Source organism: Anas platyrhynchos, chromosome 8, assembly GCF_047663525.1.
Source record: "Anas platyrhynchos isolate ZD024472 breed Pekin duck chromosome 8, IASCAAS_PekinDuck_T2T, whole genome shotgun sequence".
In the NCBI taxonomy this organism is placed as follows: Eukaryota; Metazoa; Chordata; class Aves; order Anseriformes; family Anatidae; genus Anas; species Anas platyrhynchos.
The window spans coordinates 16,316,822-16,338,978 of NC_092594.1; the positions used below are offsets into that span (position 1 = coordinate 16,316,822).

The following is a 22,157-nucleotide window of genomic DNA, read 5'->3' on the forward strand; positions in this document are numbered from 1 at the left end:
GCTGCACAGCCACGTGGCTGCCCGGGGACCGCGCCGGAGCCCGGTACAAAGAGCACAGCACTCACACGGGGGAAGCATCTCTCGGTCGGGGTTTATTAAAGACTGAAGTACAAGTGTGGCCCGGCTGCAGAGCCGGCTGCCAGAAGCAGGGCTGGGTTTCGGCTGGACGGGTGCGGTCTCCTCTCCAGGCGGCCTTCGGCGGTACCGGCCAAATTTCCTAGGGGCAGCGTCCAACCTCCCACCCCTGCGGCGCTCCCTGCGGAGCGGAGCCCCTCTCCGCACCGGCCCCATCCGTGGTTACTTATTGCTTTCGACGTGCTAATGGAGTACAGAGTGAATGAAGAACGAAAAGGCATGTTTGCTGCGGCGGGTTGGTGCCACCGGCGGGCTGTGCTGGGAGCCCTGGCTGTCAGACCTGCGGAGGGACGGGAGAGAGGGGACATCAGCGGTGACACCCCCGGGACAGCCCCAGCTGCCCATCGAGCCTCGAGGGAGCTCCAGAGGGAGGCACCAACCTGAGCTTTACTTGAACGTGTGGCTCTCGGCTCCTCCCCGGCCGAACCCTGCAAGAGAGACAGAGCGGAGTGAGCGACACCGCGGGGCAGCGAGCGCACAGCGGGATGCGTCGCCGAGAGATGGGAGCATGGAGCCCCCTTCCCTCCCTCCCTCCCTCCCAAAACGCCAGCCACAGTGACCTTACCTTTGGGTCCGAACAAGGCAGCATAGCAGGGGTGGTTGCAGTACGGCTTGCCATCATGCTGCAGGGAGAGAGGAGAGCATCAGCCCCGGTGCCCTGCCGGCTGCACCCACCCCGTTCCCTGCAGGACACCAGCCCTTGGCTGCCGGGCACCAAACCTCACCTCTGCATGGCCTCCAGATGTCAGGGTCTTGTTACACTTCTCGCATCTCAAGCAGGGCCGGTGCCAGTCCTTCCCCAGAGAAGTCACCTTCTCGGCTGCCACAGAAAGGAGGTGGGTTAGCTGAGGCCACCGAACGGGCACAACGAGGCGTTTTTGGCAAGCTGGCCTCCCTGCTGCCAGCCCCAGGGAGGACCTACATTTGGGGGGATTTTCTCAAGTCTGCTCACCCAGGAAAGAAGCTCTGCAAGTGCCAAACCCAAGGCACGCACACCTCACCACGCACATCCAGGTGCCCAGAAGCCAAACCCCGGGCAGGGCACCGCGGGGAGCCCTCACCGCTGCGAGCAGCGTGGCTCATGGGGTCACCACTGCGCCCGCACGGACAGACCGACTGCTGTCCGTCTTCCAGACAAGACTTGGCCATTTCCACCCTTCCAACATCAGCCTGAATGGGGATGAATCCCCCCGGTCAGCTGGAGCCTTTTTACAAAGAGGACAGCTGCTGGGCTGGTGGCTCTGGGGTGGCCACCACTGCCACCAGCCAGGCCCCTCCAGCTCTGCAGTGGCAGCTCTGATTTGCCGTGTGCTGTCACAAACCACAGCCGGGCTGGAGCCTGGCCGGGGCTCGGGGAGCAGCGTGCTGCTTGCTCAGGCCAGGACGTGTTTATGGAGAGGGAGAATGCAGTGTGGCTCTTTTAATTGTGGCCCAGCAGGGGAGGAGGGTGTTTTCTGCAGTATTTTCTGCGGATGCGTGTGCGCTCACTATTGGCAACTGGGGATTTATGAAGTGATAAAGCAGAGCTCCCCACAGGAACCCGCTCACAGCCGGCTCCGAGTGCTTAACCCATGCCTGCACAAGGTGGCCGAGCAAAGGGTTTCTTCGGGGCCCAAGTCTGCCCACAGCAGCTTACGCAAGGAGCCAGGCAGCGGTGCAGAGGTGGGAGCGGGGGCCGCACCCAAATGTCACGAGGCAGCCCTGGTGCCATCTCCAGCAGCACAAAGCCCCCTGTGTCCTCCCTCCTCTCCCCAACCCCATGTGTCCTACAGCAGCCCAGGGCACCTCTGAGGAAGAAGGGCCACCAGGCTCAGAAAACCCCGGGAGCAGCGCAGCAGCTCCTCTTCCAGCACTATCTTCAGGCACAGAAATCACCCGGTGAGCTCGTGTCTCCAGCTACTTTTGAAGCCTCCTGCATCAACAGAGCCAGTTTCGTGGGAGCGAGCTGATAAGAGCAGGGCCAAACCCCTCCCTGGTCAAACAACCCTTTCACAGCCACACCTGCAGGCACAGAAATCCCAGCTGAGAGCAACCTCAGAGCCTGGCTGCAGGCAGAGGGCTCAGGATTAGCCAAAACTGTGCAGGCAGAGGGCTCGGGATCAGCCAAAGCTGTGCTCCCCAGCTGCGGGAGCCCCTGGGTGGTGGGCATCACCAGCAGACAGATTTGTGTGATGGGGGGAGCAGCTATGGGGCAGCCCCCGGCACTGACCACACATTTCAGCCTCGGATCTCTTTGGCCGAGCAGAAGAGGAAGCTGCGGCACACCCACAGGCAGAGCAGAAATAAGGCAGGGAGAGCAGAAGCGAGGGAGAGCAGAAGTCAGGGCACGGCAGTCGGGTCACCAAACCCTCATCTCAAGTGCATTACAAGCAGGGAGTGTTCGAGCCTCTGTCAGCAAACCTCGACAAATGCAGCCAAACGAGGGAAGTGGGGAGGTTTGGCAGCTAGAGCCCGGCTGCTTCAGCAGCTGCTGCCAGCAGGGTGAGAGGCTCAAAGCCCCAAAACACACTCGGCAGGACCCCGGAACTTGGTCCCCAACGCGGCAGCAGCAAACATGCCTCAAACCCCGCGGGCAGGAGGAAGCACAACGAGCTGAGCTCACGGTCAGCCTGCAAGGCATCCTGAAAACACCACGGCCACCTCTCTCCCCGGGGCCACTTCTCTCTGGGGCCATCCCCTCGCCCTGCTAAACCTCAGGGGCCAACGGGCAGGATGTCCCCGAGCACCCCTGCGCCTCTCGCAGCTCCTCTCCTCAGGTGCATTTTGGGGCCACCCAGGGCAGCCACAGTGCAGGGGGCACCCTGAGCACCTGCAGGACAGGGGTGGGTGCTATTGGGGTGCCCAGGACCCACAGAATAGGGGTGCCTAAGGGCTGGAAGGGGTGGGGGTGCAGGATGCCCTTACCGAAGTAGACCTCCTTCTGGCAGCGGGGGCACTTGGGCATGGTGTCGGCTCTGGGCTCGGCTCGGTTGTGGGATGCTGGGCGCCCGCACCGCCGGAGTCACTACTCGGGGTCCCCGCCCCGGCCCGCCCAGATGTGGACCCGGTCCAGATGTGAGGTCCCGCCCACAGCTGGAGGCACCCGCCCCGGGCGTAGTCCCGCAGCCCTCGCACCGCTGCGCCCTTTGCTTCCCCAGCCCCTTTCACCCTTTGCATCCCCCGCACCCTCTGCGTCTTGCGCCCTTACCCCTGCTGCACGCTTGCACCCCTGCACCCCTCGCATCCTGCACCCTCTGTACCCCTTACACCCCACCTTCTGCACCCTGAGACGCCGTGCCCCAAGCTCCCTGCCCACCCTGGTGCTGTGGAATCTCTGAGCAGTTGCAATTAGCGTCGCCAATTAACTACGCTCCCAAATAAAGCTCCCCGGGGTGCTGGCCGCAGGGCTCCCCCTCTCCAGACAGCACTGTTTTCTCCTAGCAGTGTGCAAGGGGTGTTTTGCAAAAGCCCACTTGGGCTGTGTCTGCTGCCCGGGGTAGGAGATAAGGAAGCAGGAGGGAGCCGGGGGGCTGTAGCCCCCCTCTCCCAGAGCCTCAGGAATGGCGTGGGTGCAGGACACGGCTCACCGCAAAGAGCCTGCCCATCTGCGTCGCCGACTGTTGTCGTTTTATAAGAGTGAGGACTTGTTGTTCCTTTGTGCTTGGCTGCGAAGGAAATGAAAAAGCCAATCCAAAGGTCTGTTTTGCATGAAGCAATCCTCCCCAGGGCACGTTGCTGCGCTGGAAAGGTCAAGAGGGCTTGTGAAACCCAGCGGCAGGACGCCGGGTGCCTGCCTCCCGAAATGCGAGGCACCTCTTGCCGCCCCCCCTGCAGAAACAGGGCGCTGCTGGTGCCCGAGCCCACCCGTGGGTGTAGGAGGAGAGGTGACAAGCTGCACCCAGGGGCGAAGATCGCAGTTTGTGGGATTGTTTCATGACCCCGCCGCGCTCCACACCGCCTTTGCAGCGGGCGCGCTCCTCCGGCTGATGCTCCCCGTCGCGCCCAGGCTCGGCGATGGCAAACCCACCGCACCCTGAAGACACAGGGGACACGGGGCATGCCCCCCTCCCTCTGGTGACCCCATTTCCCCTTACACACATGGTTTTGAGGCTGCTGCCCGGCCAGGAGAGCCGTCCCCAGCTGTGCTCCCTTTTAAGGCAGGTTTTGTGCCGGCGGGCAGCCACAGGCTGGCCCAGCCCCGGTCCCCACGGACCACGCAGCGCCTGGCCGGGCTCCTGCAGCGGGAGCGTCCCCCTGGCACCACAGGCCGACTGACCCAGCCAGGCGGTGGGGACAGCACTCAGCCCCCCCCTTGTACTTTTTCAAGCCTATTCATGCAGCAGAGAGGACACAAGGCCGGCAGGAGGGCTTGCAAAGCTGGCGCCGAGGAGCCGCGTGCTGCTCGCTGCCAACCCTGCTGGGATGGGGTCCGAGGCTGCCCAGATCCCCGTGGTGCTGATTTGGCACGGCCGCCTTATTGGGGTGAGCACGGGGTGCCGATGGCACTGCTGGCTGGGGAGGGAGCACAGCAGTGCCACGGGGACCTGCAGGATGTGGCCTTTTGTTCACTTTATGGGGAGCGAGTTCATAAACGCTCCTACTGACGGTGTGTGAAACACATCAGCGGGGCGATAAACAGAGTCCCCGACAGCCCCCAGCCTACGCTGCAGCCAGCTGGCTGGAAGCACTCCAGCATTTGGGGCGAGCTGGTTGCTGCCCCTTCTGAGATTCAGGGTCCTCTGCATGCCCCGAATGCAGAACTCAGGCATTTCTCAGCAATCTGGTTCCTACAGTGACTTCCAGCACCATGACCGGGGGTATAGCAGCCCACCTCATAATCCAGATAAAATCCAACTAAAGGGCATGGGATGGCTGCAGGGAGAGAGCCACTCTGCCCTGCAGGAGGCAGGGGCCAGAGGCATCTTCAGCCAAGCCTGGTCCCAACCCAAGCCCTGCATCAAATCAAGGCTCCCCCACCAGGGAAACAGCCCGGCCAGCTCCAGCTGCCAACAGCCTCCCCAGCAAACCTCAGGTTTATCTTATCTGCAGACCTTGTTCCAGCTAATTCAGCCACCCGAGCACAGCACACCCCAGCCGCCGGGTGCCCTCTGATACCAATCTGAGGGTGGAGGCTCCGTCCTGGCGCATCAGGCGCCAGCGCTCCCTGAGGGCACGGCAGCAGCCCTCAGACAAACCTGGACCGTCCCGTTTGTTTGCGTGTGCCGGGGTGCTGCCAGGCAGCGATGGCACGGATCGCTTTGCTCAGCTCCTGCGCAGGGATGACGGGAAGGCACAAGCGGCTTCGCTCCGGACAGCCGTGCCCTGCATGGATCAACCGCAGGCCTTATTCGCGCCTTCCCCCCCACGCAGAACCGGAGGATGCCTCTGCTCATTTCTTCCCCAACCTCAGATCCTCCCGAGCTGCCCCCGGGTCCCCTCCCTGCGGAAAATGTGACTAAGAAAAACCCAGGAATGTCCGAAGCACGTCGCCGCCGCGGGGCTCGGCCCAGCGCTTTGCGAGCGGTCAGACAACTGCAGCTTCTGCAAAATTCCCCTCCTCGGCCATATTTCTGCCTGCAAGTTGCAGGCCCGCTCAACCGAGACGATTTGTTGTAAACTATGTCCTCCCAAGCCCAATATGTGACTAATTTGACAAGAAAATTACAGGGCGGCTTAAAAAGCCCAGCATGGGCTGGGAGAAGCTGCCAGATGTGGGTTCCCATGGAAAGGTGGGAGGGACGCCAGGGTGCACGGGGGGGCACGCACTCGCCTGGCATTGCACCCAGGTCTGCACACAGCTAATCCCATTACCTCTGCACCGGGAACAGCCGCACGGAGCAGGCTGTCAAGCCAATTTATGCCCTCAGGAAAAATCTGGGGTACGTCTTCATAAAGCTGACAGGTGGCTGAGGGCTGGGAGGGATCGGGAACAGGATGGCAGCGGGAGATGCCCCGAGCGGTGCCTGCGGGAAGGGACGGGGCTGCCCCAAAAGCTGGCTGCTGCGGGGGACATTCACCACGCTGGACCTTCAATACAAAATGGTTTGAGACCGCAAAACACATTCCCTGCCCTGCTTGTGCAGACGCAGCCCAGAGTCCGCCCCCCGTGCCCACGGACAATCGCACAGTTGTTTCTTGCAGAAAGTGCACAAACATTTCCAGCCCCGCTAAGGCTGCTGGCTGCCCACAGCAGGCGCTTGTTGGGCCAACACAAAACCTCGGGAGCATGGGCGTGAATTGTTATCACGCCGTAAATGTGATACCACGCACGCTGTAACAGACACGTGCTCTTGCAGGGTTCAGCTCCTGCTCCTGCAAGGGGTCCAGGGCAGGCGGCTCATGGAAGCAAATATTTTTGGGTCCGTACCCACAGCCTGGCCCTATGCCCATGTGTGCTCAGAGGCAATGCACCCCGTGCCAGCAGCTCCCATACTGCTGCCCAGGATGGCAGTGGCACATGGGGTTGGGGCACACCAGCCCCATTGAGTGCACGCTCAGGAGGGTGCCTGGCTGCAGGTCCCTGCTTGGGGTGTGTCTGGGATTTCCAGACATGGGACAGGAGAACCTCTCCAATCCCTCCAAGTCCCAGCGACATGGAAAATCTCCTCAAATTTCATCCAGGCACAGCTTCCCACTGTCTCCCCGCATGCAGTCTGGCCAAAAAGCTCCGTTACCATCTGCTCTTCCCTGCAAGCTTTCCATTAGTGGCAGCCCCAGGAAATCTCCTGGCTGAAACCCTCCGTGGGAGGGTTTGGTGCATTTTCCTGGCATGGCCACAGCTGGTTCTGTTGCAGTGATCGCACCCGCCTGCAGCCAGGCTGGCTGAGGATGCTGCTACTTTAGGAAGCTGTCTTGGAGCTGGGGGTGCTCAGCACCCCATGGGGTCAGCTCACACCAGGGCCACCTCCCTGCCCTGCCATACCTCCCGCGGTGGGGATCAGCTGTGCCACTCAGCCTGGACCAGCTGATGATGACAGGCTGCTGCTACCACACCTTTCAGTCCTGGTTAAAAATTCACTCGCTCCTAGCAATCAAGATGAGGAGAAGGGGAACGGAGTGCAGGACCCCCAGGCACCCCATTACTCACCCGGGTACAGATGATGAGTCCTGGTCCAACGCCCTCTCCCGCAGCACAGCCCTTATTGCGGGGGAACTCCCTGATTTACTGCCCCAGCGGTGTTTGCCCTCTGCAGTGGGGCTGTTGATGTGATAACCGTGTGATAAGGGAGACCCACTGCCAGAAGACCACGTCCTCTGAAGCGGTGTCACACAGGGATGGAGACAGACAGCCCAAATGCTGCGAGGCTGCACCCCTGTTTCAGACAGGGCTGCTTGGCTCTGCCTTACCGCAGCAGGACAGGAGCAAGGCAGAGAAATTGGGACAGAGATAGTGCAAGGAGAGGGAAGGAGAGGAGAGCAGCGATGGGTTGTGCAGCATGCAAGTCCCAGCAACAGCACACACAGCTCCATCCTATTAGCACAGCTATTCCTTCCCCAGATCTGCCCCGCATCCATCCCTAGGGCACAGCAGGAGCCCCCAGGGAGGTTCCCAGCTGCTCACACCACTGCAGATCTGTACATCAGTACACCACTGTACATCCATCAGCAATGTACAGGCTGCTGCAGAGCCCAGCAGCTTCCAACAGGCAGCCAGGGGCTGCACCACCACCGCTGCAGCTCTCCCAGCAGGCTGGCAGGGAGATTTACAGCTCTAATCCTCTTTTGCGTGGTTTCATGCTGGTCTTCCTCCTCCTCCTGTATCCCTGCCTGCTCTCCTACACCCTCTCCAGGATTTAGACCCATCACTTTAACTTCACCCTGGGGCCAAGCCGAAGCCCAGCCAAGCGAGAGCCGCTCCATTGCCTTCAGGGAGCATCAGAGTGCTTCTTGGCCCGCATGGAAGCAAGCTGTGCTCACTGGGCCCCTTTTAATACTCCCTCTTAAATCACACCTTCCAGCACTTTATCCCTTTTGGCTCCTACGTATCGAGTCCCCAACAAATGCTTTAAATCTGTCCTGCTCTCCTGCCCAGCCGCGCTCCCAGCCACAGCTCTACGTGGGTCAGCGCTGCTCTGTGGTGCTGCGGGCATCTCCCGGCCCTTGGGAGCGTCTCTAGATTGCTTTAACAGTGTCTAGATTAATTACACAAGCGTAGTGCCTAGATTACTTTAATTTAGTGCCCCCTGGAGGCCCCGCAAGGCTCTCTAGTGCACTTTAGGGCACGCTCGAGGCCTTCCAGGGCCCTGCAGTGTGCTCTTGCATTAGCTGGAGGCCTTTCAAGGCTCACCAGTGTCCTCTAGGGTGCCCTAAAGGCTTTTCAGTACTCTCTGCACGCCTCCAGTGAACCTCCAGTCTGCTCTACAGCCTGTGCACGTCTACCAGGGCTCCCCAGTGTGCTCTAGCTCTCCCTGAATGCCTCCCAGTGCCAACCAGTGTCTTCAAGGATGCCCTAGAGGCCTCCCAGTGAGGCCTTGAGTCTTGCTGCAGCTCTCCAGTACCTTCTGAGGGTCTATCACACCTAACAGCGTAGACTAGCATCCCCTGAGGGCCTCGCTGGAGTTTACTCTATTCATTTTGCTCTAGTATACTCTAAGGAGCACTAAAGGCCTTCTAGTGTGGCCTAGAGCACCCAGTACATCCCAGTGTAATCCAGCTGCCCACAGAGACCTTGCAGGGCCTTCTCCTGGGAACCCTCTAGGGTGCAGTAGGAGCAACCAAGAATGCATTGGAAGGCCCTGGGAGGCCTCTAGGCCACATTGGGAGGCCTCTAGGTCTCTCTAGAGAGCACTTGGAGGCCCCTGAGGCACATGAGAGTACATTGGTGCCCTGTGAGGCCTCTAGAGAGCCCTGGTAGGCTTCTAGGGGAAGCTAGAGCATACTGAGGAGCACTGCAAGGTCTCCAAGGGGCATTAGAATGCACCCAGCTGCCCTGGGAGCCTTCCAGGTGTTGCTAGACTACACTAGGAGGACTTGGAAAACTAAAGGGTGCACTGGGATGTCTCTAGGACTCTCTAAACTTCACTTGAGGTCCTGGGATGCCTCTAGAGATCCCTGGGAGACTTCAAAGTTTTGGTACAGTGCACTGGAGAGCACAGTGAGGTCCCCAAGGGGTGTTAGAGCACACCTGGAGGCCTTGGTAGCTTTCCAGGTGGTGCTAGACAGCGGAGGACAGCGGGGAGCCCTGTGAGGCCCTTGGCTGGCAGGCACCCATGGCACCTCTCCCCTGCACAGACTGGCTCCGACTTCACGTCACAGGGCTGCCCCGTCATTCCTGCCCTCACCCAGTCCTCCTGGGCCCACCATTTGAATGCTCAGCATTCCCTTTTCCAGGTCACTAATATTAGGGACATCAGCACCCCGTCACCCAGACTGCCCCAAAAACACATCCAACACCAGCGCATGGTGGCACCCGGTGGGATCCCCACTCTGTGCCCAGCGAGAAGCTGCAGGGCATGGCGCCGTGCTGGGCTCTGCTGGCTCCCAGGGAAGCGAGCAAGGCTAATTGCATGGGATAAGTTCATGGCGCCTGGGGGATTTCCAGGCAAAGCTGCATCCACTTTGGTCTGTTTTCTTCCGTACCCTGGAGAGCATGTCTGTAATCACCAGCCCTCTCCAACTTTCTTATCCCACCAGCAAGTCCTAGCTGAAAAAAATAATAAAATACTTGACATCCCCGAGGGGAAAGATGTTTTCCAAGCCCCTTTTGGCAGTAAGGGGCCTTTTTCAGCTCACATAGGTCTCCCAAAAATAAATACAAAAATGCAGCGAGGATCAGAGGCTAGAGCTGTCCTCCCGGCTCGAGCAAAGCGCTGCTGTGCTGCACCAGGATCACCTCAAATCCTTGGCATGCAGCTGGATAACCCCATGTGGGGCCCCAAAACCCCACCACGTCCTTCAGCTGCCTGCTCTTAGCACCCACCTCATGGGTACCTGGTGGCCACCTTTTGCCACAAGTGGTGCCCACTGCCCTCACCACGTCCCCAGGCTGCAGGGGGACACCACAGAGACAAATGTCACCCACCTGCAGCACGGCAGCAGGGCTCTCCCTGAGCAGAGGCAGCCTTCTCACTTGCGCAGAGCTGAATTTTGTCTATTTTTAGTTTTTCCCCAATGAAACTCTCTTGAGGAAAAAAAAAAACGTAAGCAAGAGAGGAAAAAAAAAAAAAAAAAAAAAAAAAGAGAAGAAAAAAAGCCAACTCCACCCAAACAAAATAAATTCCTGCCTTTGAGGGCTGCCGCCTGGGAGTGGCTCACGTCACACTGTGCCATGCTCAGCCACCCCAGCCACGTCCCCACCCCATGCAGCCCAGCACCATGCCTCAAGTCTCATGTCCCCCCCTTGTGTTGGGTGCAGGCAGCCCCTGGAGCACCAGGGGCACTGCTAGCAAAGAGGTAGGTTTATTAAGCTCGTTAATTAATGATGATAAGTAAATAAGGGTTGCAAGGAGAGCAGCACAGCTTGATTGGTGCCAGCTTGCTGATGTGGCAGCAGCTGTGACCAGTGCTGTTGGCCTCCCTGCCACATTGCAGCGTGCCAGGGGCCTTTGCCTGCAACTGTATGGGGAGTAATGGGGTACCCCGCTCCCATCCCAGCTGCTGCATGGTGCAGTGCTGCACCCTTGTAAATGGCAGCCATGGGACCAGGGAAGGAGCCTCGGAGGGGTCAGGTCCCCACGAGAACCCCACCAAACACAAACACACACAACCGCTTCTTGGGCACAGGAATCGTTGCATCCAAGCCCATCGTGCCTGGGAAAAGGCTGCGGGCTGCTGCTGCCAGGAGGGGGAAAGCCAGGAGCTCCTCTGGCATGGTCCTGCTGGGCAACAAAGCCCAGGGAGATGCCACCATGACCAAACGCTCCCTGTGGGCAAGGGAACAGCTCCAGGGATGCTGCAGCCAGCATTGAGGCTAACCAAGAACAGCCCTGCAGCTGTGCCACAAGGCTGGAAGACATTTGGGGAGGCAGCAGGCCCGGTTTTCCCCCACAAACAGAGCCTTTGGGGCACCTGCTGCTGGGAGGCAACCACTGGTGCTCAGCTGGGCCAGGCTGGAGCTCTGCTTGTGGGGCACTGCAGGTGGCCACTGTGGGACAGCAGCACGGTGGGGAACAGGCGGTGGGGCATGAAGGAAGAAGAAAGCCCTGGGCTCCAGCCACGTTGTGCGGGGGGCTGTAGCAGCACTAAGTGACAAACCTGCTCTGCTCCTGCCTCCAGCCAGGCCATGCCAGGGTGCCCCCCGTGCTCCAGCCCCACCACCCTGGCACAGGCTGGGGCTGCTCCGTGTTGCTCCAGGAGGAACAGGGCAGGAGCAAGCTGGTGGGAGGCTCCACGTCCTCCCCACCCGCCCCCAAAGCTCAGGCGCACACCGCATCTCTCAAAACCTTTATTGTCAGCAAATAACAAAAGTCCGGGGGCCCGGGGAGCGCACGGCGCTGGCGCCGCAGGGCCCGGCCTGGTGGGCAGCGCAAGCAGCGGGGCTGGGCGTGCGTGCGGGGGGACGGGGTGAGACCCGGGCGGCGCCACTCTCCGCGGCCAGGAGCACACTTACAACGGCTTATAAATAAACAACCACGACGAGAAACCTCGGGCTCGGGGGAGCAGGCGGGGGGTACGCTGCCCAACCCAGCCGCGAGCCCAATGCGCTCTGCCCCCGGACGTGGGGAGCAGCTGGGCCCCGCAGGGGTGCCCGGGTGGGGATGCCCTGGGGGGGCAAGGATGGGGACACGGGGAGGTGCCAGCCCCTCGATTGCTGGAGCTGGGTGTGCAGCCTGGGAAGGAGCAGAGCCCCTAGGGGACGTGGGTGTCACCGGTGGTGGCATCCCCGAATGCTGCAGGAGGCCACAGAGCCACCAAGCTGCCTCCTGAGCTGGGGGGGTGGCCAGAGGGAGGGAGGGGAGGGCAGAGCGCATTGGGACTGAGCAGAGCCGCCTTCAACCTTTGCCTTTAAACACTGAAGCTTATATTAGAGACTATGATATAGAACCCGGAGGGCAGGGCCGTCCTGCCCGCAGTAGAGACAGCAGAGAGAGCACAGCTCCGAGGCGAAGGGCCGCTCCAGCTACTTCTACGAGCGGGAGGTTAGTGCGGGGGCACCGGGCGGGCGGGCAGGGGGCTGCCCTACGGCTGGTTCTTCGCCTCGGGGTCTTTGTCGTAGATGTAGCTGCCCACGGCTCCGGTGTTGACGCCTGCAAGGAGGAGGGACAAGCATGGGGGTGAGGACGCGGGTGGGATGGGTGTTGTTCCCCTCAGTCCTGCGTCCCCAGCACTCACCCTTCGGCCCGAAGAGGATCCCGTAGCAGGGCTTGTGGCAGTAGGGCTGTCCGTCGTGCTGCGCCAGGCAAAGAGACAAAACGTGTCACCCGTGGGGACACGCGGCGCGGGACGCGTGGAGCCGCTCTGCCCTCTCGTGGTGGCACAGCCCGGCTCGCTTTGGCACAGCTTGGCACGGGGTCCCCATGCTGCGGGGACCCCACAGGGGTTCCCTTACCTCGGCGTGGCCCCCGGGGGTCAGCGTCTTGCTGCAGCGCTCGCAGCGTAGGCAGGGCCGGTGCCAGTCCTTCCCCAGCGAGGTCACCTTCTCGGCTGCAGCGGGGACAAGCAGGGACGGTCACCCCCACACGTCACCAACACGCAGGGGGCGGCCAGAACGCCCCACAAGGACCTCACCTCCGTGCATACAGACCCCAGACCCCCTTCCGAGACCCCACACACCCCAGGGTGCCTGTGGAGACCACGCACCGCCCGGTGCCCGCTCGCAGCCTTACCAAAGTAGACCCTCTTGCCGCAGCGCGGGCACATGTTGGGCTCCCCGGTGAAGGTGGTGACGCTGGAGGCTGGAAGACAAGGGGACAGGAGTGTGGGACATCCCGGCCAGCACCCAGCCCAACACCCCTGTTGCCCATGCCCCCTATCCCTCACCTTTGCTGGGTCCCTTGGGCGGCGCGGCATTCACCTTCCTCTCCTCCACCTTCACCGGGTGCTCGATGGGCCCCGGGGCTGTCTGCCCCTCGATTTGCGGCTTCTCGTAGATGTAGGACCCGGCACCGCCGATGTTCACCCCTGTGCAGGGGGACAGAGGGGCTGCAGCATCCCCGGAGCCACCCAGGGGTCTCCATCCTCCTCCCGGCCCCGTCCCACCTCCCCTGGGCACCCCTGTCCCCGCTGAGCCCCAGCTCCCTTCCTCCTGCCCCAGGCTTTCTGCAGCCACTTGTGGGATGGGAGAGTGACTCCACCTTCTGTCTGAATGGAAAATTGTCTCTTTCTTTAATTAAAAAAATAAAAGAGAGAGAGAGAGGGACAGCTGTCAGGATTGACTGTTGTCAGGATCGATTCCCCCCTCTCCTATCCCTCTTTACGAAGTGGCTGCAGGTTTGGGATTGCTTCAGCCCACACCAGCCCAAATCCTGGGGCTCTTTTAGGGCCACGGGGACCCAGACCTACCTTTGGGGCCGAACAGCGTCGCGTAGCAGGGCTTGTGGCAGAAGGGCTTCCCATCATGCTGGAGAGAGAGCGGTGTTAGGGTGCTGGGCAGCAATCACCGATCCCACCCCCTGCCCAGCCCCAGGACATCTCCACGCACCCTGGCAAGGCCAGGAGAGGGCTTCTGCTCAGCTTCACCTCCAGCCTCAGTGCTGTGCCCCTTGCTTGGCCCGAGATCAGAGGCCCTGTGCGGGCACCGGTCCCAGCCCCGCTGCCATCAGCCCCGCTATCGGCCCCGCTATCAGCCGGGCCGGCTATCAGAGGAAGGCACAAAGTGGGCGATAAGCACCAGGGCCCTTCTCCCATGCGGCCGCCCACGAGAGGGCCGCCAGGGCCCCAGATAACGTCCTGCAGCTCCACCAGCAGCTTCTCACGGCCCGCTGGAAGCGAGGCCAAGAGCGAAGAAAGAGCGTTTGTCCCTCTGCTTCCACCAGGCCCAGCGCCACAGCGCTTCGAGCCCTGCTTTGTGGCCCATCTGCCCTCTGCTGCAAAACCCCCGAGCCCAAAGCAAGCAGGGCAGGGTGAGACGAATCTTCTCCAGCCACCGGAGAGGGAGGTCACGGAGCAAAATGAGCGCAGCCCCTTCCTTCCCTTCCTTCCCTTCCCTTCCCGGTGCAGCTGTGCAGAGGGAGAGGGCTCGGGGCCGGGCAGGCCAGCGGGCAGCTGGCTGGGAGCGAGCAGCTGCTAGGCAAAAATATCAGCGTCCCCAGAGCGCTGCGTGGCGGGAGGGAGGGTAAACATTTAGCCGGTCTCCCCGCGACACCTTCCCAACCTGGCCAAACAAGCTGGCTTTGGGGGGGAAAAGCTGGGAAGGGCCAAATCCTGCTCCCGGCACAGGCACTGGGGGCTTGGCTGCCGTCTCCCCGGAGCAGAATCCGGCCTTATATGGAGAAAAGGCAAATTCGTGGCCCGAACCCAACCCAAAACGTGCACCCAGCCTCCCCTACAGGGCTGGGGGCTCGCAGCCCGGCCCCGGCCGGCACGGCTGTCCCCGCTGCCACCAGCTGCCACTCAGCTGTGCCGCTAAGGAGCTGGTGACACTTTGGCATGACAGGCACCGTGCGAGATCCGGGGCACGGCGGGGAGCCACGCGAGGTTAACACAGTTGCTCTGAGGGCTCAGCCCCTGCCATCGTGCTCCCAGCTCCTCGCTGGGCACGGCATCGGGCACCTTCCCCAAACTGGTTCCCGGGACTTCCCCCTCCCCAGGGCACTGGAGAGCCCATCAGTTCCCCCCTGGCGTGTCAGCACAGCCCCTGCCGCTTCAGCTTCTCCAAATATTTACATTTTAAATGGATTCGGGGCTTTTTTAGCTCCATTAGTAGCTGCATGGGGAATGCAAGCGGCTCCCCTTTGGGGCGGCTGCTCCCCTTCCTCCATTCCTGCCTCCGGGCCCTGCAGGTACCAGCACCACGGGCAAGGCCACAAGGAGGCACAGCGAGCCCTGGGCCCCTTGGGCGCTGACTACAAGCCAGGGGAAGGGCTCGTGGGCTGCAGGACGAGGGCAGGATGCCGGCTTTGGCCCCAACCCCCTGGCACCTCTTACCTCGGCGTGCCCGCCCGGGGTCAGGGTCTTGTTGCAGCGCTCACACTTCAGGCAGAACTTGTGCCAGTCCTTGCCCAAGGAGGAGACCTTCTCGGCTGCGGGGAGACACGAGACAGCGGGTGAGCGACTGCCTGGCACCTCTGCACAAACCCGGGCATGAAAGGGGCTGCGTTTGGTGTGGGGCTGCCCCACCGATGTGCTCGCACCCCCTTCCCTCGCCGTGCACGCTGGCCACTCCGCTGCAAGCCCAGCATCCCCGGGTGACAGCTCTGTGGTGCCACGGTTGTCCTCCCCTCCCCAGCACGCCGCTCCGGCAGCAGTAGCACGTTCCTTCCTACTCCCCGGGTCTATTTTTGCTGCCGCGTTACCCCGCACGGCCCTGCTCCATTCAAATATTTGGAGTTGCCATGCCCACCCGGCCCCACCCGGCCCGTCGCGCCGGCCCCGCCAGCTCCTGCTCATTTTCATGCCTCCAGCTGGGAGGACGGGACGGCACGGCAGCCCCCGGAGTCACCCAGGAGGGATTTTGGCCCCGGAAGACACCTGGCTGGGGGTGCACGGGTGCGACGTGCGTCCCTGTGCGCTGCGAACCCACGGAGCAGCTGGCTGCAGGCACCAGAAACGGCTCCAAAGCATCCAGTTCGGGGAGGGGAAATGCTTTGAGACCGGTCCCACAAACGCACCTCCTCTGGCTCTGCCTGCAGCACGGCTCCAGGGACCTCATCCCACATCCCCACCCGTGTTCCTATGCGGGCTCGGGGAACCACTGCGGTTTGTGGGTCCCTTGCTCGGCCCCCACCCCGCTCCGGGGTCGGGGTGTCAGCCCCTGCCCACCCACCCCTCGCACACGCGCGCAGGCAGCGGGAAAGCAGCGCCTTCCCATTACAGCCTCCGTAAAACGAAGTGGTAAGAGCCAAATAAAATATTTAACGAGCAAATAAAAGCGCAACCGAAGCTCGGCCCTGCTCGGCAGGAACAGCTCCTCCATGGCAGCCTGTTTTCCAGCACCTTTCCCCCCCCAAAAAATAAAAAATAAAAGGACTTCAGCAAACGTCTCCAACTTGGATCAGGTCAAGTCAGGGGCCAAGAGCTCCGCGAGGGCAGGTCCTGGCTTCGAGAGCCGCCCTCCTCCCAGGGCAAACAGCTGCGCCCAGGGCACGCCGCAGCACTGAGATAAGCCGAAATAAGCACCCTCAGCACCCCAAACATCAGCCCCAGTGCGAGGCAGGGCAGCAGGCGAGCCGCAGAGGTGAAGGCAGAGCTCCCCAAGGGAAGCACGGGCTGGGGGTGCGGAGTCAGCCCGAAGCGTTGCCAAGCCGTGACCGAGCAAGAGGAGCTTCTGCAGCGAGCAGGAGGCAGGGGCAGGCTTTGCGCAACCAAAATCCCCGGCTGGTCAGCAGGCTTCTCACGCGCACAGAAATTTGCTGGAGCCCCGGGTTCGGCCACACGCGGGTCACAAGGGGCGGCACACAAAGGAGACGCTTCCCCGCCGGCCTGGGGCTTTCCGCATGCACATCAGCAGCAGCGGGGCCAGCACGAGCCCCGGGTATCCCCGCGTGGCCTCGGCAGGCTGCAGGGGCTGAACTGAGTTTGGCCTCGTGGTGACAATGACCGGACAAATGCCCTGGTGGCACGTGGGTCACGCACGAGACCGGGCTGCCGGGCTGAGCCCGCTGCAGGAGAGGGCGGGGGGACGCGGTGCTGCTGCCCGTTCCTCCCCGGCACACAGGGCAGCCTCCCCCGGGAGGGAAATGGAGCGTGACCGGCTGAAAGCCGAGCCAGAGGCTCGGGGCCAGAGAGCCGCTCGGCTTTGTCACAGTGGCTGCACAGCCAGGCCATTTCGGCTGGGTCTCCTTCACCCCGTTGCGCCCCTGGTGCAAAGCAAGGAGCCGCAGGAAGGAAAACCCCAGCGGTGTTTTGCAGAGGCCGTGGCGCTTATATTTACTCCTTCCTGCCCCGGGAGATGAGATTCACCCCGAAAACACCTCGGGCACCTCTAACACCCTGCTGCTCCCCAGACCTCACAGGCACCTGCAGCCCCTGGCAGGGGACAGGGCAGGAGGGACGAGGTGGCTCGGCGCGCTGTCCTGCTCCTGGCACACGGGGACATCCCGGGAGCCACCGGGGACACCCCTTGTCCTCGTGGAGAGACGCCAAGCCCCCTGCCAGGCTGCCCGGAGGGCGGTCAGATGTCCCCCTGGCCGCAAACAAAGGCTCCCAGGGGACGGGGAGCAGAGCCAGGCGCTCAGACCCCGCTCAGCCGGGGCGGCTTTCGGGCTGCATTGTTCACCCCGGGCAGAGGAAACAGCTCGGAGCCAGCCCGGCCCATTTCCAGGGCAGCGGCGTCCCGTTTGTGTGCGCGCGCGGCCCCATAAATCACTGCGGAGAGAGAGCCCCAGCGGCCAGATTTCCTGTCACCCAGCCACGGCCACTCCGCGGTTGCATCAGCTCCGGTGACGGTGCCTCCAACCTCATCCCCTGCCACGGCACCCCTCGGGATTTGGGAGGGTTCAGGACCGGCGCTCTGTCTGCCTGTTATCAGCCCCGCCGTGGGCTGAGCCCGCTGGCAGCGGGGCTCACGGCGAGGGTGGGAACGAGGCAGAGCGGCTGCCTGGCTGCCTCTGCTCCTGGGAGCCAGCCCGCGGCCTCCCCTCCCCTCCCCTCCCTTCCCACTGGGATTTTCCAGCTGGCTTCCCCACTGGGGACGCCGGGACGCGCGGCGGCACATCCTATCCCACCCCGGAGCCGAGGCAGATGGAGCAAGGATTGGGATGGGGCTGCTGGGGGAGCTCCACCCCGAGACACCGCGGCTCATCCCCTAATTACCCGCCGTGCCCGGGCAAGGCAGCCGGCGTGGGCGAGCGGCGAGCAGAGCACGCATCTTTTTGGGATGGGAACGGGGAAGAAGCCTCCCTCCTCCCCGCCTGGGGCCGGCTGCCGAGCCCTCGCCCAGGCATTTCCAGGGGCTGACATCAGCTCTGCCTCGCCGTGGAGGTGGCGGTGGCTGCGTGCCACCGAGCGGGGCCCGTCCACACCATCGCCTCCCCGCGTGGACAAAGCCCAGCTCAGCCACGGGGACGCCAAATCCCCGTGCGGACCCAGCGACAGGCGGCCCCGGGGGAGAGGGATGCTGCCAGAACGGCTGCAGATGCGCTTCAAAGCGGTGGCAGGCACAAAGGAAAATTAAACAAAACAACAAAAAAAAGAGAGAGATGAGAGCTGGTGCTGGGAGGGCACCGGCAGTGCTCCTGCGGGCACGCTCCCCTGGCTCGCTGCGATACACAGCCAGGCATCGCCGTGTGGCTGAGCTGCAGCCCCTCGGGATGCTCCTCGCTGCTCCTTTCCCCCAGCCGGGGCCAAGCCCCAGGAATACGGGGGATATTTTACTCCCCCGGAGATGAGCGCTGCCTGCAGGAGCTCCAACAAGCTCCTGGCATCCACACCCCGAGTCCCCGAGCTTGTGGCTCCCGGGGGATGCAGCTGGCTAGGAAGCACCGTCTGCCTTTGTCTGCCTCCTGCCAGCCTCGCTCCTTCTGCTCGGGGCCCTGCATCGCCACAAAATGAGCAGTCAGTGCGCAGGGGGAGCCCGGGCAGGCGCACAAACCGGCAAAACCTCTCCTGGGTATCTCGCCTCCCTGTCCCGCTGGTGCCCCAGGGGCTCGGGCCAGGCCTGTGGTAATGCAGCATGAAGAGAGGTGGCAGGGGATGCTTGGCACCTCCCCGCGAGCTGCAGCCCCGCAGCACGCCCCAGGAGCTGTCCCAAAACCTCCCTGCCCCGTGGCACGGGCACTGCCACCCCATCACCGCTGGAAGCGGCACCAGGGCACACGCCCTGCTCTCTGTATTTGATCGTAACGTTACAGAGACAGATTTTCCATTACCCCTCGCTGGGGTGTTCCCGCTCCGCCTTTCCTCTCCTTTCCACCCCGCTCCCCGGTCCTGCCACCTCTCCCCATCCGCGGGCTGCTACCAGGGACCGCGAGGCTGGATGGAGGAGGGGGAAATCACACCAAGCACAAGCTGACCCAGACCTCATCCCTTGTGCTCGAGGTGCAGCACAGAGCCTCGGGGCACCCCCAGGGGACAGGGACACAGCCACAGCCCCGCACCGAGCGCAGGCCCACGGCAGCCGCCGCCGTGCCGCGCACGGAGAGCAGCCCCTTTGTTAGCAGCCGGGTGGAAATCAAGCCCTCCTGCCTCTGCTGGCTGCCCACTGCAACGAGCAGCGCCTGGCCAAGGACGGCGGTTACTTATTAATTGCAGGGTGGCTTCTGCAGCTTGGATTTCTGCTCGGGCTCAGCACGGAGAGCGCCCCGGCACGCCACAGCCGTGCCTCCGAGCCACCAGGGGCGAGCCCCTCCGAGCAAGGCTGGCTCGTACCCACACCCACACCCACGTGCCCGTGTTGTCCCCGGGGTTTTAGGGTGCCTCGTGCTCAGGAATCGCCGCGCGGGAACACAGGAAGCTTCCCGCGCCGCCGTCCCGGCCATCCCTGGGAAAAGGGCAGGAAGGGAGGCGGAAAGGCTGGGTCACGGCTCCCGGCCCGCGCAGCCGGGGGACGCTGCAAAACTCATTTAAGGCTGGTAGCACAAAAGGGAGCTCAGGAAATGCGCGGCGCTTCGGCTCCGGGTGACGCCGGTCCCTCCGGCACCTGCCAGCGTGGGGGCAGCGAGCGCGTATGGGGCCAGCCCCAAAAGGGGAAAGGTTGGCCAAGCCGAGCCGAGCCGCCCAGTCCTGCTGGAAACGGCGGAGAGCAGATCTGAAAGCGCATAAAAAAAATAGAAAGAAGAAAAAAAGCCAGCAAACTATTTTTATATTTCCCTATGCTTTTTAAAGAATAAAAGCTCATTCTGCAGCTCAGGAAACGCCCACATCCTTCTGACTACAGGGAGGAGTCTGCTGGATTTTTCCAGGGAGCTCGAAGCAACAGGCGGGCTGGAAATGAGTTTTCCACCGGTACCCAGCGCCGGTGGCTTGGCCAGCGCTCAGCCAGCGGGCGGGCGGCCCGCGGGACCCGGAGCGGGACGCGGTGGCATTTCTCACACGTGACCCCAAGCTACAACGCCAGGCATCCAAGACCCAGGGCTGCCAGCGTTCATTCAGCACCGGCGGCCGTGCTCCTGGGCAAGCCGGGCTTCGTCAGAGGGGATCCTTGCTCTGATAGGGGTGGCCACAGAGCACCCCAAAGCCCCGTGCCAGGATCCCGCTGCGGGTAACCCCTGCCCCATCTCGTCCCGGCCCCTGGGACAGCTGGCACAGAGGTTTTGCTCGCTTCCCCTGCACTGAATAAACCCACACGGGTTTATTCCGTGGGAGCCTGGGCGGTTCCTCGAGGAAAAGCCGAAGACGTCAGCGGGGACGCGCTCCAGCCTATTTCAACACCGAGCGAGGAGAAGTTTTTTGGCCAGCTCCCGCTTTGACTCACTCCCACGGGGTGCCGGGGGGGACGGTGTCACCGCCAGCCACCTCCCTCCTGCCACCCATGGGTGTCCCCGAGGGGGACAGGACCCGGGGAGCCAACCCAGACCTGCACAAGGGTGTCCTGGCCACCTCCAGGGAGCTGCGGGAGGGAAGAGGGTGGCATACACCCGGGGAGCAGCTCCGTGTCCCCCAGGCCATCGCCCCGACACATCCCCTCCGGCGGGGCAGGAGGAGCCGCGCTGACCCCATGCCCAGCTGGCCGGACAGACGGGCTATTTTCTGCTTAAAAAGGAAAAGATTCACACGAGGCAGGACATGCAAGAGGCCGAGCCGTTCCCACCCCCACACAAATAGGTTTATTTAAAGGAGGAAGACAGCAAATTCCTATTTCTCCGTGTTTACTTGGAGATGGCCGGAAAGGAATGAAAGCTGCCGGTGCTTCAAACGCCCGGGCACCTCCGGCTCCCTGCGGGATTCCTCCAAAACCAAACGGGAAGGGCCGGGCCCTGGTGCCTGGGAGGGCAGGGAGGGGCACACGCAGGTGGCACCCCCGAATCGCCCCGCAGCGGGATGCCCAACAGAGATCCCACTGCCCCCAGCCGGCCACCACCCCACCCCGGGCACACTGAGGCAGAATCCCAATCCCTGACCCTTTGGGGGCACCCCGCAGAACCCCAAAATGTGGGCTGCTCACCCAGCTGGGGGGGGCTAAGGGGATCAGCACACCTGGCCCCGGTGTCGCAGGGCACAAATTGGCTGGGGTTGGGCACGCCTGCACCTGCCACCTCCTGCTGCCCCACACCAAGGGACCCCAGCACCGGGACCCCCCTCCCGGGCCCATTTTCCCCCAGGGTCACCCCCAACCCTGCGGACACCGGGACGCCCCCCCCAACCTCCCCATGTACCCGGGGCTGGGCGCACCCGGCGCGCCCAGGACCCCCCTCCCCAAGCTTCCCCACCCCAAACCCGGGGGGTGCGGGCAGCACCCCCCCAGCTCCACCCGCCCCAGGACCCCCGGCAGCATCCCCCAGCTCGGCCGGGGGCTGCGGGGTTGGGGGGGGGGGATGGAGGAGGGAGCCGGGCGGGGATGCGCTCCGGGCTGGGGGGACCTGGGGATGCAGCGGGGACCCCCGGGGGGGCTCTCACCGAAATACACGGTCTTGTCGCACTTGGGGCACTTGGATGCCATGGCTGGGGAGCGGAGCGGTGCGGAGCGGAGCCGTGCCGAGCCGAGCTGTGCTGTGCCGAGCCGTGCCGAGCCGTGCGCCCCGCTCCGCCCGGCCCCCGCCCATTGGCCGCGCTACCGCCGGGGGGGGCCCGGGGCGGGGCTGTGCGCAGCGCCCCTGCTTGGCACGGCTCGGCACGGCTGGGCTCGGTTTGGCTCTGCAGGGCTCGGCTGGGCTCGGTTTGGCTGGGTTTGGCTCTGCAGGGCTCGGCTCGGCTCGGCACGGCCCCAGCGCGGCAGGTGCGCGCTCAGCGGGGTCCCGCGGGCCGGCGCTCAGCCCCCGGCCCCCAGCCCTGGGGGTGCTGGGGAGGGCGTGGGGGAAAATTTGGGGGCCTGGCCCCTTCCCTGGGCGCAATTCCTGGCCCCCCGCCCG

General features: G+C 63.1%; 2 protein-coding genes across 3 annotated transcripts; both read right to left on the reverse strand.

Annotated features, from left to right (window-relative positions):
* Positions 1 to 71: 71 nt before the first annotated feature.
* On the reverse strand, positions 72 to 3,200 carry CRIP1 (cysteine rich protein 1). Its single transcript, XM_038183076.2, has 5 exons — positions 3,040 to 3,200; positions 861 to 955; positions 701 to 758; positions 516 to 563; positions 72 to 415 (listed from the first exon to the last, which is right to left on the reverse strand). The coding sequence occupies exons 1-4, from the start codon at positions 3,077 to 3,079 to the stop codon at positions 523 to 525; spliced, it is 234 nt and encodes a 77-aa protein (XP_038039004.1). The 5' UTR covers positions 3,080 to 3,200; the 3' UTR covers positions 72 to 415; positions 516 to 522.
* Positions 3,201 to 11,484: 8,284 nt separating this feature from the next.
* CRIP2 (cysteine rich protein 2) lies at positions 11,485 to 21,867 on the reverse strand. Of its 2 annotated transcripts, none has more exons than XM_027463180.3 (8): positions 21,706 to 21,867; positions 15,139 to 15,233; positions 13,555 to 13,612; positions 13,033 to 13,173; positions 12,879 to 12,947; positions 12,602 to 12,696; positions 12,385 to 12,442; positions 11,485 to 12,299 (listed from the first exon to the last, which is right to left on the reverse strand). In XM_027463180.3, exons 1-8 carry the CDS (start codon positions 21,746 to 21,748, stop codon positions 12,232 to 12,234), a joined length of 627 nt encoding a protein of 208 aa, XP_027318981.2. In that variant the 5' UTR covers positions 21,749 to 21,867; the 3' UTR covers positions 11,485 to 12,231. The 2 variants fall into 2 exon arrangements, with proteins under 2 accessions (XP_027318981.2, XP_071897789.1); XM_072041688.1 differs by lacking the exon at positions 21,706 to 21,867 and adding an exon at positions 15,345 to 15,621.
* Between the last annotated feature and the right edge of the window lie 290 nt (positions 21,868 to 22,157).